General features: G+C 40.8%; 1 protein-coding gene and 1 long non-coding RNA gene across 2 annotated transcripts; both read left to right on the top strand.

The window, feature by feature from the left end:
• Positions 1 to 1,645: 1,645 nt before the first annotated feature.
• On the top strand, positions 1,646 to 2,444 carry LOC117452673 (uncharacterized). The gene is made up of 2 exons (XR_011643807.1): positions 1,646 to 2,073; positions 2,163 to 2,444. It is a non-coding gene; the product is annotated as an uncharacterized lncRNA (long non-coding RNA).
• A 994-nt stretch (positions 2,445 to 3,438) lies between these two features.
• ppp1cc (protein phosphatase 1, catalytic subunit, gamma isozyme) lies at positions 3,439 to 16,572 on the top strand. Its single transcript, XM_034090984.2, has 7 exons — positions 3,439 to 3,844; positions 6,268 to 6,399; positions 8,194 to 8,424; positions 9,114 to 9,218; positions 11,155 to 11,378; positions 12,833 to 12,967; positions 15,880 to 16,572. The coding sequence occupies exons 1-7, from the start codon at positions 3,790 to 3,792 to the stop codon at positions 15,967 to 15,969; spliced, it is 972 nt and encodes a 323-aa protein (XP_033946875.1). The 5' UTR covers positions 3,439 to 3,789; the 3' UTR covers positions 15,970 to 16,572.
• The last annotated feature ends 49 nt before the right edge of the window (positions 16,573 to 16,621 follow it).

Genomic DNA, 16,621 nt, shown 5'->3' with positions numbered 1-16,621 from the left:
TAGACCTGAACATCAGCAGGAGAGGACTCTTTAAAGTAGAGTCACTACATACTGATATACACCTGAACATCAGCAGGAGAGGACTCTTTAAAGTAGAGACACTACATACTGATATACACCTGAACATCAGCAGGAGAGGACTCTTTAAAGTAGAGACACTACATACTGATATACACCTGAACATCAGCAGGAGAGGACTCTTTAAAGTAGAGACACTACATACTGATATACACCTGAACATCAGCAGGAGAGGACTCTTTAAAGTAGAGACACTACATACTGATATACACCTGAACATCAGCAGAGAGGACTCTTTAAAGTAGAGACACTACATACTGATATACACCTGAACATCAGCAGGAGAGGACTCTTTAAAGTAGAGACACTACATACTGATATACACCTGAACATCAGCAGGAGAGGACTCTTTAAAGTAGAGTACACTACATACTGATATACACCTGAACTCAGCAGGAGAGGACTCTTTAAAGTAGAGACACTACCATACTGATATACACCTGAACATCAGCAGGAGAGGACTCTTAAAGTAGAGACACTACATACTGATATACACCTGAACATCAGCAGGAGAGGACTCTTTAAAGTAGAGACACTACATACTGATATACACCTGAACATCAGCAGGAGAGGACTCTTTAAAGTAGAGACACTACATACTGATATACACCTGAACATCAGCAGGAGAGGACTCTTTTCAAGTAGAGACACTACATACTGATATACACCTGAACATCAGCAGGAGAGGACTCTTTAAAGTAGAGACACTACATCCTGATACACCTGAACATCAGCAGGAGAGGACTCTTTAAAGTAGAGACACTACATACTGATATACACCTGAACATCAGCAGGAGAGGACTCTTTAAAGTCGAGACACTACATACTGATATACACCTGCACATCAGCAGAGAGGACTCTTTAAAGTAGAGACACTACATCCTGATATACACCTGAACATCAGCAGGAGAGGACTCTTTAAAGTAGAGACACTACATACTGATATACACCTGAACATCAGCAGGAGAGGACTCTTTAAAGTCGAGACACTACATACTGATATACACCTGAACATCAGCAGGAGAGGACTCTTTAAAGTAGAGACACTACATACTGATATACACCTGAACATCAGCAGGAGAGGACTCTTTAAAGTAGAGACACTACATACTGATATACACCTGAACATCAGCAGGAGAGGACTCTTTAAAGTAGAGACACTACATACTGATATACACCTGAACATCAGCAGGAGAGGGACTCTTTAAAGTAGAGTCACTACATACTGATATACACCTGAACATCAGCAGAAGAGGACTCTTTAAAGTAGAGACACTACATACTGATATACACCTGAACATCAGCAGGAGAGGACTCTTTAAAGTAGAGACACTACATACTGATATACACCTGAACATCAGCAGGAGAGGACTCTTTAAAGTAGAGACACTACATACTGATATACACCTGAACATCAGCAGGAGAGGACTCTTTAAAGTAGAGACACTACATACTGATATACACCTGAACATCAGCAGGAGAGGACTCTTTAAAGTAGAGGCACTACATACTGATATACACCTGAACATCAGCAGGAGAGGACTCTTTAAAGTCGAGACACTACATACTGATATACACCTGAACACCAGCAGGAGAGGACTCTTTAAAGTAGAGACGCTACATACTGATATACACCTGAACATCAGCAGGAGAGGACTCTTTAAAGTAGAGACACTACATACTGATATACACCTTGACATCAGCAGGAGAGGACTCTTTAAAGTAGAGACACTACATACTGATATACACCTGAACATCAGCAGGAGAGGACTCTTTAAAGTAGAGGAACTAAATACTGATATTAAGCTGAGAATTAGGAGAATAGGACCCCTTTAAACTAAACTGAAATTAAAGGATAGGATACTTTAAACATTAGACACGCCAATGCAGTGTTATACATAGTAAATATAAGATGTTTCCCTCACTGCTGCTGCTTGTGTTCACAGTGTGAGTCAGATGCTGACCACGCAGGCGGACAGATTCTCCCCTGAAGAGGTCAGAGCTCCACCTCAGACTATGACTTTTAACTAAAGACATTATTCTCTTTGAATATTGACATATATTTGTTAACTCCTTGTCCCCAGCTGGGAGAGATGTTCACAGCGTTCCCTCCAGATGTGGCAGGAAGCCTGGACTACAAGAACCTCGTGCACATCATCACGCACGGAGAGGAGAAAGACCAGGAATAAATGATCCTCTGATTTAAAAACAAACGTGCAGAAATACAAATAAACTGCCTCACATTGTGTTTTGCATTATGGTATCAATACATTTTAATGTAGTCATAACAGTCGGTGTATGTGTCTATAAATACTGCGATCTCTTGATGTGTATTTTGTGAAATTAAAAGTTTGACACCACAGAAAGGAACTGTTTTATTTAAATATATTAATACTTTGTCCACAACTGGTCCTACACTTTATCCAAGAGGTTAAAAGTACCTTTCTCAATCCTAATTCTCAAAAAAAGACACCATTTCATTCTGTATTTAAAAATGAAGTGGTAATGCACAAGTATAATTTTCCTCTGTCCACTTGATGTGCATCTATAGACAAGTCAAAGTACTGTTTCTCACCGTCCCAAATAATACAAACATACACATATACATTGTTACTTGTTATACATACATATACACCTGAACACACACTTACACACATACTCACATTCAACTTCTTTCTCTGTCAGCTTGAAGTGTTGCTATTCTTCTTGTATGTTCACACTTTATTTAAGTAGCTTAAAGCCATGTTCTCCATCCAGTCCGTTGTTTTATTCATAAAAATACGATTTTAGACAAATTCACTCACATAATTGGTAATACAGGAAGTTCTGTTTTATTTTAATTTCTCTGTCAGCTTGACGTGCTGCTATGTTTCGGCTTTGTACACTTATTCTCTGAGAAGTTTAATGTACCTTTCTCAATCTAAATTCTCAAGAAAAACACGATTTCATTCTGTATTTAAAATATACGTTAAATGCATAATTTTCTTCCTCCGTCAGCTTGATGTGTTACTATTTTTTGACTTTGGACAATTTATCGAATTAGTTTAAAGTACCTAAAAAACGATTTTATTCAAATTAACTAACACCATTTCTAGTACAGGACATTCTGCTTTATTTTTATTTCTCTGTCAGCTTGATGTGTTGCTATTTGTTGGCTTTGGACACTTTATCCAATCATCTCAAAGTACGTAAACACGATTTTATTCTGTATATTAAAATGAACTCGCACAATTTGAAATACAGGAGTTTCTGCATCCTTCCCTTTCTCTGTCAACTTGATGTTTTGCTATTTAATCTCCTCCGCCTATGTCTAAGTAGGTTAAAGTCCCCTTCTCCACCGGTCCATCAGGGGGCAGCAGCGTGTCGTTTCCCCGGATTCAGCCTCCTTGAAGCGGCTTGGCGAGCAGTGCGAGGTGCGGCAGAGAAAAACACTGACACCATCGCTAGCTAACAGCTAGTGCGGCTTCTTTTTTTTTATCTCTGTTTTCTTATCAAAACCCTCCATTGGATGCATATTTTGTAATTCATCGCGGTGTATAAGTAGTTTATTAGATTGTGGGAATTATCTTTAAGCAGCTAAATTTAAAAACAGGGTCACTGAAGAGCATCTGTACCTTTTAGCCGGAGAAGCTAGGTAGCTAATGCTAGGCTAACATCCATCAAAACGTGCTAACCTAGATTTCACAGGTTTATTTTAACACCAAAGCTACCATGGCTGATGTGGACAAACTCAACATCGACAGTATCATCCAGCGACTTTTAGAAGGTAAGAACATATTGACATTTAATTTGTTAACGTGTGTTGGTTGATATAGCCGTAGGATTTTAACCTAACTCCACTGAGAAATGGGCCAGTTTAATTTTATTGTATTTTGTGTCAAAAAACCCAAGAAACACTTTAACAATTTCGGGTTTTTAAACGTGTTTTATAAGTATCTGTAATTCGGCTTTAAGTTGTTCGCACTATTTAACTGTATTTCCTTTGTATTGCTTAAATTACACTCTCAATAATCACTGATGTATGAATAGAAACACCGTTCATTCCTATGGGAGTTAATCAGTGGCGCATGAAGCCCAAAATAGAGTATATTAGTATTACTCTATATAGAGACAGTATACTCCGATAGTACCCGGATCATTATTTCATAACAATACTGCACATAATTATATTTAAATATTCTTCTTTTTATTGTAATAGTATACTGTCTCTACGTCGTTTTTTTTAGCATATCTATATTTCATGCAAGTTTCATCTTAATGTTTGAAGATAAGATATACTTTATTCATCCCATGCACAATAGCATAAGGCATTGCACATGAGTGAGAAGTAATTAAATACAAATAAAGATTATTAATATATACATAATGAGCACTCGAAGATAAACAAAACAATAAATAGAAATATATTTAAAATCTTATAATAATTTTTTCATTATTGTTTTGGTGATATTTTTTAACTGTGTATATGTAGGCAAATTCCTATATTTCGGCTCATCCGGGTCCTTTTGTTTACAGAGCATGCGCACTAGAGTTTTCCCTTAAATCCCGCCTCCAATCTCCCGCTCTCTCTGTCAAATGAAGAGGAGAGATGGAGAGAGAAAATATCTCTAGATTCAGCTTTTTAGCTTCATTTCACAATTTTTAAACCCTAATGATTAAAATAAAGGATATAAAAGTGTTCGTGAGGGGTATTTTGTTTAGCTAAAAAATAAAAAACCGCGGATTTACAGACGTTTTATTCCCAATATAAGTCGGGAAAGTCTTTTTGGGCCAAAATGACGTCACTGCAGCTGTAGTACCACCGTTTGGCCACTACGGACATTTGCTTCAGCCAACGGCGCACTTCTTGTTTTTAACATCTTGTGAATGACCTACAGTCACCTTTTTCTTTTCGGTTTGTTGTCATTTCAAGCCTTTTTTGGATCCAGATTGAAGACTTTAATGTACAGAAAGGGCACAAAACATCCAACACACACTGTATTTATCACACACACATATCAGAATACCTTTTTGCATTTGTTACAGCAAAAAAAAAGTCAAAGACAGCTTAATATTACCTTGGAAGTAGGGGTGGGCGATATGACGATATATATCGTCGTGACGATATTAGGTCTCCACGATATGCTTTTTCAGAGATATCGTCCTATCCTGATTAAAAAAAAATTGGGGAAAAAAAATAGCGGGAGGGGAAGAGGTTCTCCGTGCGCGGCGCAGGGGGCTATGACAGCGGACGGAGAGCCTCTTCCCCTCCCGCTCCCCCAGCCTCACCTACTGATTTTAATTTCACCATATATCAAGCCCGATCGATTTCACAATGTCAGCTCGTTCAGTCCGAGTTGTTTGACACGCTCCCAAAGTCCGCGCCCCCTTTCTTTGCAGCGAGCAACCATAGGGCAGGCATTTCATCAAGAGGCTCCTTATGGAAAGACTAGCAAACTGTGGAAAGACATAACTGACGCGGTGGCGTTTTATGTTTTTCCCTTCAGTTATGCTAAAGTCTTTTATTACACTTCAAGTCTACTCTAAAGTTTACATTTTAATTGTTTGGCACTGACTTTTCCTCATTGATGTTTTATGCTTTACTTAGTTATGTTTTACCCTCCTTTTCATGTTTATTGATGTTCACTGCTCACTTGTTCATTCAGGGTTTCATTTCTGAAATAAAACCAGCTTGAAATGCTATGTTGGTCTGTTACTCCTTTTAGTTTCTGTTACCTTGTCGGTGCTTGTTCTGTTAAGTAACTTGAAAAATAACCATAATAACCGACATGAAAAAATATCGTGATATATATCGTCTATCGTGATACTGCCTGAAAATATCGTGATAACATATTTTTCAATATCGCCCACCCCTACTTGGAAGCATGCATTAAAAAATATTAAAGATACAACATTTGAAAAAGAAACATTACACACTTTACAAAATACACATCCTGTAACAGTTCTGAGATTTAGCAGCCAGGTATATAAACACAGATTCACGATTCAAAGGTTTTATTGTCATATGCAGTGGAGAAATGGCAAGGACCTGAGCTCCTCCAACAATGCAACGTATATAATAAAATAAAAAGTCTATACACTACCGTTGTGCTGCTGTGCACTTGTGTTGAACGTCCTTTGCATACGGTCTTTATGCATCTTGTGCTCACTTTACCTGATGTGTTTGGGTGTGTTTTGTTGCTGGTGCAGTCAGAGGAGCGAAGCCGGGGAAGAATGTGCAGCTGCAGGAGAACGAGATCCGTGGATTGTGCCTGAAATCCCGGGAGATTTTCCTCAGTCAGCCAATCCTGCTGGAGCTGGAGGCCCCGCTCAAGATCTGTGGTGAGACATGCCGCTTTTATCACGAAATAATAGTAATGCAAATCTCTCTCTGCAACTAAATTACAAATGAATTCCTTATAATATAAAGTGTTAACTGTCATTGTATTGTGCACTATTTGCATAACATCTTCCTCTCTTTTTACATCATGCAACTAACTTATTGTTACATTTGATATAAGATATTTTGTAAACCGTTTGTTTTTTCAGCTTTATAACTTAATATTTTTAAGTTTGTTTTTTTCGTTATATTGTGTGTTATCTTTGAAGCTAATCAGTTACTGTTACTAAGCCAAACATAGGCTTATATGTAGATTACAAAAATCATTATGTTGCTTTAACAATCAACATTTAAATTGCATATCAAAGGATGTTAAATTAAGGTAAATTAAATTGCCAGTAAATAGTTATCTTGTGTAGTTTACACTGCCATTCAGTCCGGCAGTGGCTCAGTCAGTAGGGGCTTGACTGTGAGCTTTAGGGTCGCCGGTTCAAGTCCCCGAACAGACCTAAATATGGAGTGTGGACTGCTACTTGGAGAGGTCCCAGTTCACAACCTGCCCTGCCGTGGTGCCCTTGAGCAAGGCACCGGACACCCCCCTTCGTCCCTCCGAGTCAGGTCTTTCAGAGGCTAGGCAAGAATCCTTAATTTTAGTGGTACACGATAATTATCGGTCCGATGTTAGGAATTATGACGTCATCCCGATAAACCCGATAACAGTATTAATAGCCCCGATAATATACAATATATTTTTTGGGTAAAAGAAAAAGATCCTGCGGTGTGGGTGGATTGGGATGAGGGGCGCTTGTTTTTCACTCGACTCCTCCCGTTCTGCCAGTACTGTGGTATAGTGGTTTAGGAAGAGGGGAGTTCTTCACAAATCCAGCGCTCCCTATCTCACGCCTGGCTGTGACGTAAACGGCGTGCGGCCGTGAAGCCAGGACAGTAAACAAACATGTCGTCGGTAGTATGGGACTATTTCAAAGTTTCAGAGTTGGATAGTTCGCTTGCTATTTGTATTAACAGATGCAGAAGTTCCACGAGGAGGAAAAAGGCAACGAGCTATAATACTTCCAACCTGATTAGTCACCTGAAACATCGCCATGGCTACGATGGTGTGTTCAAAGCGTACGAAGACGCCTGCGCTGCTAAACTAGCGGCGAATCCAAAGCCAGCTGCAAAGGCACCGGGGCTTTTACCTATCGACGAGGCTTTTGAAAAAGGAAAGAACTTTATTTGAGAAAATAAATATGGTCACTTTGAAGTCAGAACTGTTCTTGGCTTTGTTTTGTTCATAGTAGTAACGCTCATGTCCTTTGCTCACTACTAGTCTCTTTTTTACCACCAGGTGTGCAAAAACTACAGGTACATTTAATATATATATATATATATATATATATATCATTATCGGTCTTGAGAAGCAGGAAGGTATCGGTTTCAAAAAACCAATATCGTGCATCCCTACTTAATTTAATTCGGAGAACGAAGAAGGGAACAGGCTAGCAAGTGTGCAGGTGTGCGTCATATGAGAAGCCCCGCTTCCGCCAATAGGTCCGTGCGCAAAGCATTGTGGGGATTTTAAGACCGCGGAGGATACACCGGTGCATCCTCGAAATTTCCCGCAACAAAGGATTCAGTCCTCGGTAGAATTCCAAGCATCCTGGACATTGGAACAGTCCTTCGGCGGGACTCGATGACATAGCATCCTTGAAATAGTGGCTCAGGAGGATCCTTCCTCGACATTGAGAAACACCCAGTGATTCTAAATGGGGCCTTAATTCCCTTTTATCCCTCAGGCGATATCCACGGGCAGTACTACGACCTGCTGCGGCTGTTTGAGTACGGCGGCTTCCCCCCCGAGAGCAACTACCTGTTCCTGGGGGACTACGTGGACCGGGGGAAGCAGTCTCTGGAGACCATCTGCCTGCTGCTGGCCTACAAAATCAAATACCCCGAGAACTTCTTCCTGCTGAGGGGGAACCACGAGTGTGCTTCAATCAACAGAATATACGGCTTCTATGACGAGTGTGAGTCTCCTCGGAGGACGCTGGCATTGTATCTTGTTGTCAACATATTTATACTGTTTAAAATAGTTGCATTTAAACATTTTCTTTAGGATAAATGCTTTATTTTGTAGCGTGAAATGGCCTGATGTAGGATCAAGATACTTGCCTTTTTGTGCCTTTTCTATCAATGTTTTAAAGGCATTTTGGGGGTTTCTTGGGTAATTGTTGCCCTTTCTCCCCCTTTCATTGCTGAAGCGGATTGTAGTAGTTCTAATTTTATATAATTTCTGTGTTTCATACTGTGTGGCTAAAGTACACTTTGAAATCTGCTTCGAATCAGAAGTCCCTTATTCATCCCACGGCAGGGACACTGACACTGTGACGGCAAAGTGACAGTGATGAACAGCATGATGAGTAGAGTAACATATTGGAGAGGCAAACACATAAGTACACAACCATGAACAGAAATAAGATGCAGAGGTGATTGTTCGCTAGGCTATCGCAGCTCGTGAAAAGAAAGGAAAAAATACACAGAACAGAACTATTGAATACACAAAAAAATGTAAAAAACCTTCATGATAAAGTGAAATGTATCATGTTGACGTTTTAAATGTTATCGCTAGGCTTCTAAGAAGATCTCTAAGGTTTACACTTGGAAATGTGTTTTTATATAATGTTGTATTCATTTATGTTTTCTTCTTGCTCTTTAGGTAAAAGAAGGTACAACATCAAGCTCTGGAAGACCTTCACAGATTGTTTTAACTGCCTCCCCATTTCCGCCATTGTTGATGAGAAGATCTTCTGCTGCCACGGAGGTGCGTTTGAGTTTTTATTGGAAGTAAAATCAATATTTAAGTTCCAGCAATATTTAATGGATATTGCTTTTACACAAGGAACTACAGCACGGTCACATGACTTCAGGTCACCGCCGCTAAGCTAAAGAAGGCTAATGTTGGGCTATAAGGAACTACAGCACGGTCACATGACTTCACGTCCCCACCGCTAAGCTAAAGAAGGCTAATGTTGGGCTATAAGGAACTACAGCACGGTCACATGACTTCACGTCACCACCGCTAAGCTAAAGGAGGCTAATGTTGGGCTATAAGGAACTACAGCACGGTCACATGACTTCAGGTCACCACCGCTAAGCTAAAGGAGGCTAATGTTGGGCTATGAAGGAACTACAGCACGGTCACATGACTTCACGTCACCACCGCTAAGCTAAAGGTGGCTAATGTTGGGCTATGAAGGAACTATAGCACGGTCACATGACTTCACGTCACCACCGCTAAGCTAAAGGAGGCTAATGTTGGGCTATAAAGGAACTACAGCACGGTCACATGACTTCACGTCTCCACCACTAAGCTAAAGGTGGGAGTGGTTATGTTTAGTCGTCCCATTAGGCAACCGCTGTTCACCTGTGGCCTATTTACTGACATATATATAAATAGAATTTTAATATCTTCAGCTTGTTTTAACCCCAGACTTTATTTCAGGCTTACAATCAAAAACTCATTAACTTCAAGTCAAGGAAAACTCATTTCCAGGTTTTAGGACTCCGAAGCCCCTTCGCCCCTCGTGTTTGTCCTCGGGATACTGTGTCTTCAGGTTCAGGTTATTTATTTGTGCCTGTAGTTAGATTCAGTTTGCAGGTGAAAGAAAGGGAATGCCAGCAAATACAATGGCGGCTTAAAAAAACGTTTCAGAGTTTTACGGGGCGTGGTTTGCAATTCGCCCAGCCAATCAGAAATTGGTACTTTTTCCTCCCCAGGAAAGTCCCACCTCTCTAGCAGGCACTGAACATGGGGGTAAAAGTTCTCGGAACTAAGTTCTCTTTTTGGTGTGAACGCAAAATTCCAGGCACTAACGGAACTAAACGGGAAAAGTACTCCGGTGTGAACGCGCCTAATGGATCAGGACAAAAAGAGAGAGAATCTTTGTTCCTGAAACTTTCAGAGTCTCTTTCCACAGAGGGGACACATGTTGATGTAGAAGAGACATGAAGAAGAGGGGACACATGTTGATGTAGAAGAGACATGAAGAAGAGGGGACACATGTTGATGTAGAAGAGACATGAAGAAGAGGGGACACGTGTTGATGTAGAAGAGACATGAAGAAGAGGGGACACGTGTTGATGTAGAAGAGACATGAAGAAGAGGGGACACGTGTTGATGTAGAAGAGACATGAAGAAGAGGGGACACATGTTGATGTAGAAGAGACATGAAGAAGAGGGGACACATGTTGATGTAGAAGAGACATGAAGAAGAGGGGACACATGTTGATGTAGAAGAGACATGAAGAAGAGGGGACACGTGTTGATGTAGAAGAGACATGAAGAAGAGGGGACACATGTTGATGTAGAAGAGACATGGAGAAGAGGGGACACATGTTGATGTAGAAGAGACATGAAGAAGAGGGGACACATGCTGATGAAGAAGAGGGGACACATGTTGAAGAGACATGAAGAACAGGGGACACATGCTGATGAAGAAGAGGGGACACATGTTGAAGAGACATGAAGAACAGGGGACACATGCTGATGAAGAAGAGGGGACACATGCTAGGTGACCTTTAAAGCCCAGCACATCTGAAAAACACTCGTAGTAACACGATCACTCCCTCAGTGTCTCCGCGCCGTAGGCTTCTCCCGTGTGATGGTTATTGACCGCTGTGTGCGTCTGTCCCCTCCTCCTCCTCCTCCTCCTCCCCCCCCCCCCCCCCCCCCCCCCTCCTCCTCCTCCTCCGCGTAGGCCTGTCACCTGACCTGCAGTCCATGGAGCAGATCCGACGCATCATGCGCCCGACGGACGTGCCGGACCAGGGTCTGCTGTGCGACCTGCTGTGGTCCGACCCCGACAAAGACGTTCTGGGCTGGGGGGAGAACGACCGGGGCGTGTCCTTCACCTTCGGGTCGGAGGTGGTCGCCAAGTTCCTGCACAAGCACGACCTGGATCTCATCTGCCGCGCGCATCAGGTAAAGTCAACTTTATCGTGTATCTTTCAGTTCGTGTACACACCGAGAGACCCAAATACCGTTTCACACAATCCCAAATACAAATATAGATATACTAATATGTGGTACGGTACACATATTCACCATCAACTAGTTGTTAATTAACATGCATATTAGCAGTATATTGTTAGTCATTATAAAACACGTATTAATGCCTTATTCTACACGACCGTATTCTGCACGTACTAGTTAAAAGACTTTCCTTATTTATTGTAAATAAGGAAGTTGTTGCACATGAGTGTTGGTCTTAATATGGGCCTCTCACAATAACACCAAAGTGTGTGTGTCTCTGTCTCCGTGTGTGTGGCCGTGTGTAAACACAAAACAAAAAATCTCAAACAAACATGACGTGGTCGGCCTCTGAACATCAAACAGAGCAGAGAACTGGCACGGCTCTGAGAGGAGGTCACGTGACCCTCTCCGACCTCACAGAGACAAGAAATATCTTTATTACCGTGGCAGGAAAACCCCGTGACGGAGGCGGCTCAGAAGCTACGAGCAGCAGAGGTAGACAGATAAGAAGTAGTGCTACCACCAGCGCCAAATGCTGCATCAGCAATACAAGTGAAATACTTTTAGTCAACGGATTTAGAATTAAAAAATATATATATTATGACTGTTTAAAAAGTAATGCTAACACCAGTGCAACAATAAAAAAGCGTTTTTTATGTATTTAGTCAAGTATAATAGAATAATAAAAGTGTTAACTATAACTTATAAAAGATAAGTACTGATTTTATAAAATAAGTAGAAAAACAAATTATTATATACAGTTATATAATAAGATAAATGATTAAAATATAAAAGAGAATTAAGTTAATAAATACAATAAAAGATAAATAAAATAGTGTATAAAGTAATATTAAAACCAGTTCAAAATAGTATATATATATAATAACATGCATTTAGTAAAAATAAAGCATGTTAGATTAAAAGGAAATGGTCCAATAAGCTTAATGAAAGTTAAACTTAAATAGAAAAGTAAATTACATAACATAAGAATTAAAAGATATATTTAAGAATAATAATTACACTGAAAAACAGTGGTTATATTAAGTGTTTATTTATAAGATGAGAAGCATTTAATAAAATAAGAAATAAAATGCAACGACAGAGGAATTAAAAAACGAATTCAACCAGTGGATTTATTTATTAGAACAAATACTGAAAATACAAACACGAAGGACAATATATTTATTAAATATAGTAAATCAATAAACCTTGTGACTTCTTGCATGAGTCGAGCAGCTGCCTTCAGTTCAACAGAAGTATTTAGTACGCCTGAAGACGGCCGGAGGAACATCTGGAAAGTACACGTGAAGTAAAATGTTCTAATTGTGTCGATCTTGTGACCCAGCCCTCGAGGCTTCTCCTGGCGCTCAATAACAAAATGTCTGACCTCCTGTCTTCCGCAGGTCGTGGAGGACGGCTACGAGTTCTTTGCGAAGCGTCAGCTGGTCACTTTGTTCTCGGCGCCAAACTACTGCGGAGAGTTCGATAACGCCGGAGCCATGATGAGTGTGGACGAGACGCTCATGTGCTCCTTTCAGGTGAGCTTTGTTTACCTCCTGAACACGGTGACATCACTATGTGACACTCGCGCTCCAATAGAGTTTTCACCGCACTATATCTTTCTGTTTATCTGTGTTTTGTGTTGCACTGTTGGAGAAGCCTGTGACGCAAGATTTTCCTCGACATAACTTCACGGTAGCGATGTTCGATTGACAAATAAAGAAGCTTGAATAGAGCGGTGCAGCGACGAGTCCCAACACCCGGGAGTGAGTCAGCGTTTCTCCACTTCCTGTTCCCTCGTCTCTGAGCCAATGGGATCGCTCCATAGGATTTAGGAAATCTTTCGACTCCACTTCGAGCGATAGAAATACTAACAAAGCACTTATATACTAATAAAGGACTGGCTTACCTAAAGCTAGTTGAGTAGCACTTGAAATGTTTTGCTCTATGAAGCCTGATGTACTTTATGATTCTGTTTTCTTCAAGTTTGTATTTTGTTGGTCGAACGCACTTATTTTAAGTCGCTTTGGATAAAAGCGTCAGCTAAATGTGATGTAATGAAAGCTGGTGATTTCTGAAGAGTTGACGTGTCTGAAAAACGATGGTTGTTACCAAGTGGCTGAATAGGACTACAGAAGTCGTGGAGGTCGTTTACGTCATTACGCCGAACACGTAAACACTGCCCTGTTCTGCTTGAAAGCAAGTAGCTGCAAAGTGTTCAAACAAACGCTTCAACTCGTTCCATTTACAATCTGTGCGTTTGAATATGGATCTGAAGTTGACGTCGTGCTGCTGTACTCGGCTGTAGCTCCTCTATAGCATGACGTTAGCATTTTGCTTCTGGCAATTTGATTTATGATTCTAAAATAATAAAAGTAGGGTAGACGTGTGGAGATTATCCGGCTGAACAAAACGCGCATCTATCAAACGGGTTCGTTTTCCACAGACCTTATTTCGAGCTATTTTCCAAAATCCTATGGAGAGATCCCGTTGCTTTTTGTCGAGGGAACCGGACGCTTACTTAAATACGTCATCCCTGCTCCGCTCGGCTAGCGATGCAACACATTGGAAGGTTATACGCTAAGCGTGTTAAAATAAAGGGATAGCAAAGTGTATTCGCTTCAACCAGAATGCATCTTTCAGAATTCTGCTCGATCAGAAATCCTTTGAGTCCCAAGGAAGAAATAATTAAGAGCAAGCCAACTTATTAAATATAAAAATGAGAATCACACATTAGTAATACTGCAGAGTTTTGTCTAAACCGGGTACGTGATTTATTAGAAGAAATGTCCGAATTGATCAAGGAAATTAAATAAAGACGCAAAATACTTCAATGTCTTGTTTTAACAATTTAACATTTAGTTTTTATGAATTGAAAATAGTGAGAAACCGAAATGTTTTCTTTGAATCTCTTAATTTCATTTCTTATTGATTTGTCTTTTTGGGTATTAAAGGATATAAAACCATCAAAAAATTTAGAAATAAGGCCAAATTTTAGACGAAGATTAAGAGACGTCAGTTCATCCGTGACTGCAGTTAGAACTTTAATAAAAAGCTACCTCATTGTCGTCTCATTTTTATCTATTTACCATTAAAGAAAATAATGAAAAATGTTCTCTATAGCCACTTTCACACCAAGTACTTAGTCGGTACTTGTTCCCCCTGAACTCTTAAGTCCCTCGAACTGTCCTAGTAGATCGCGTTCTCACCGGAATAAGTCCCTGAGGGAGGATTAGGCAAATGAAGTCGCTGACGTCACTTCTTCTTCTGCTTTGGGTTTACTGGCAGGCCGCAAACAACTTCACGGCGTATACTGCCGCCCGCTGTACATGAGGCGTCGGTTCATCTTCCTCAGACATGATGGAGTTGACTGAAGTTGTGGTTTTTGTGCTCATGTTATACAGCTCGGGTTTCCACTGCTCCCATGTTTTTTTGTGTTGCCATAAGTTAGTCTCTCTCCGTTGGTGCGCTGGGCTAATGCTAATAATGCTAATGCGAGCAAATAAAATGGCGGCTTCACAAAAACTTTTCGGAGTTTTACGGGCCGTGGTTTGCCATTCGCCCAGCCAATCAGAAATTGTTAGCGTGGCCGACACACCCACGAACCATTTCCTCCCCAGGGACGATCTGGGGTGAAAAGGTTTGCGCGAACTAGGGACTAGTTCCAGGTCCTTTTTGGTGTGAAACCAAATCTCCCCCCTATCGGCCTAGTTCGGGGGAAAGCGCTTTATGAACCTCAAACTGCAGGGTAAAAACTGGGTCACCTGCAGAAGAAAGGCTTCCTCTCGAATAGGGCTGCACGATTTAGGGAAATAATCTAATTGCGATTTTTCTGACGGATATCAAATCAAGTTTTATTTATATAGCACATTTATAAACGATTTTTGGTGGAGCCAAAGTGCTGTACATAAAATAAAAATAGCCTACAGTAGAGACGCTTTACAGCAAATACAACAGCACAGATTGTTCAGAATATCAGTATGAGAAAAACGATATTGCGACTGTGATTCGATTTGCGATATTTGTTTGAAGCGACCCAACGGAAGTTTATTGTAAAATGCGGCCATATCTCCGGCTAGGAAGGTCGCATCAACGTGCTCCCGTCTCTAGCCCCCCGCAGCCCGAGCTACGAGTGAAAGAACTAAACTTACATGAAACTTCCGTTGGGTTGCTTTAAAGTCGAGCTTCAGTTTCAGATTCACCCTGTAATAGAAACATGTGATGGAGCATTACTAACCTGACTCAGAAAGCATCTAGGAAAGCTCCATAGGAAGCCATTTGGAAAGGGCAGGCACTTTCAAAAATCATGGGCCACTTCTGATTGGTTAACAATGGCTGGTGCATGTGGAGCACAGCACTTCTGATTGGTGTGGACGACTGACACACAAGAAGAACGGATTAATCGTTCAGACCTACTCTCTAACGGTGTTTTCATCTCCATTCTCTATAGATTTTGAAACCAGCTGAGAAGAAGAAGCCCAACGGCAGCCGCCCCGTGACTCCCCCCCGCAACATGGTCACCAAGACCGCCAAGAAATGAGTGTTTTCGGGGGGGAAGTGAGGAATTTAAAATGTCCTGAGCTTCACTCCTCTGTCCTGCTTTCGTCCTCTGCTTCTGAAGGAGTGGCTATCCTTCAGGCCGCCAATACTGAAAAGATGTTCACTCCTGCCCGATGAAAGCAAAGTGTTCTGTTGTTTTGTCCACGGGGGTAAATTGATATGTCACCATGAAGAACCTCAGGTGTTTTGCACTCCATTTTGCAGCTAGTCTTTGCCACATATGACTGTTGGATCAGGAATATAACGTTAACAATACGGCTACTTATGCACAGGAATGCCTTGTTTTGAAGCTGTGCACAATTTCTCCAGTTTCGTTCCTGTCTCGTTGATTTGGCATCTCTTTTCTCTCACTGTCGGTAAAGGGTATCAATGGCTGTAAGACCTAGGAGGAGGGGGGACGAGTCACAAACACCCGTTTACTTATGTTCTACTTTATTTACAGTTTGTTGGCGGTCAGTGTCGTATGATATTGAGTTACACTGCTTCACCACATTTTTAAACAAGTCTTGTGCTAAAATAAAAATTAATAAAGAAGCACTCATGTAATGTCTAAATCTTTCTAATAAACTTTGAGTGTATTTTAGGGGGAAACTGGTGTCTGTCATTTGTTCCAATATATACTGGTTGTTTTA

This window comes from Pseudochaenichthys georgianus, chromosome 9, assembly GCF_902827115.2.
Source record: "Pseudochaenichthys georgianus chromosome 9, fPseGeo1.2, whole genome shotgun sequence".
Lineage (NCBI taxonomy): Eukaryota > Metazoa > Chordata > Actinopteri > Perciformes > Channichthyidae > Pseudochaenichthys > Pseudochaenichthys georgianus.
Note: the sequence above shows the minus strand (reverse complement) of the source record. Positions and strands in the feature narration are given on the sequence as shown.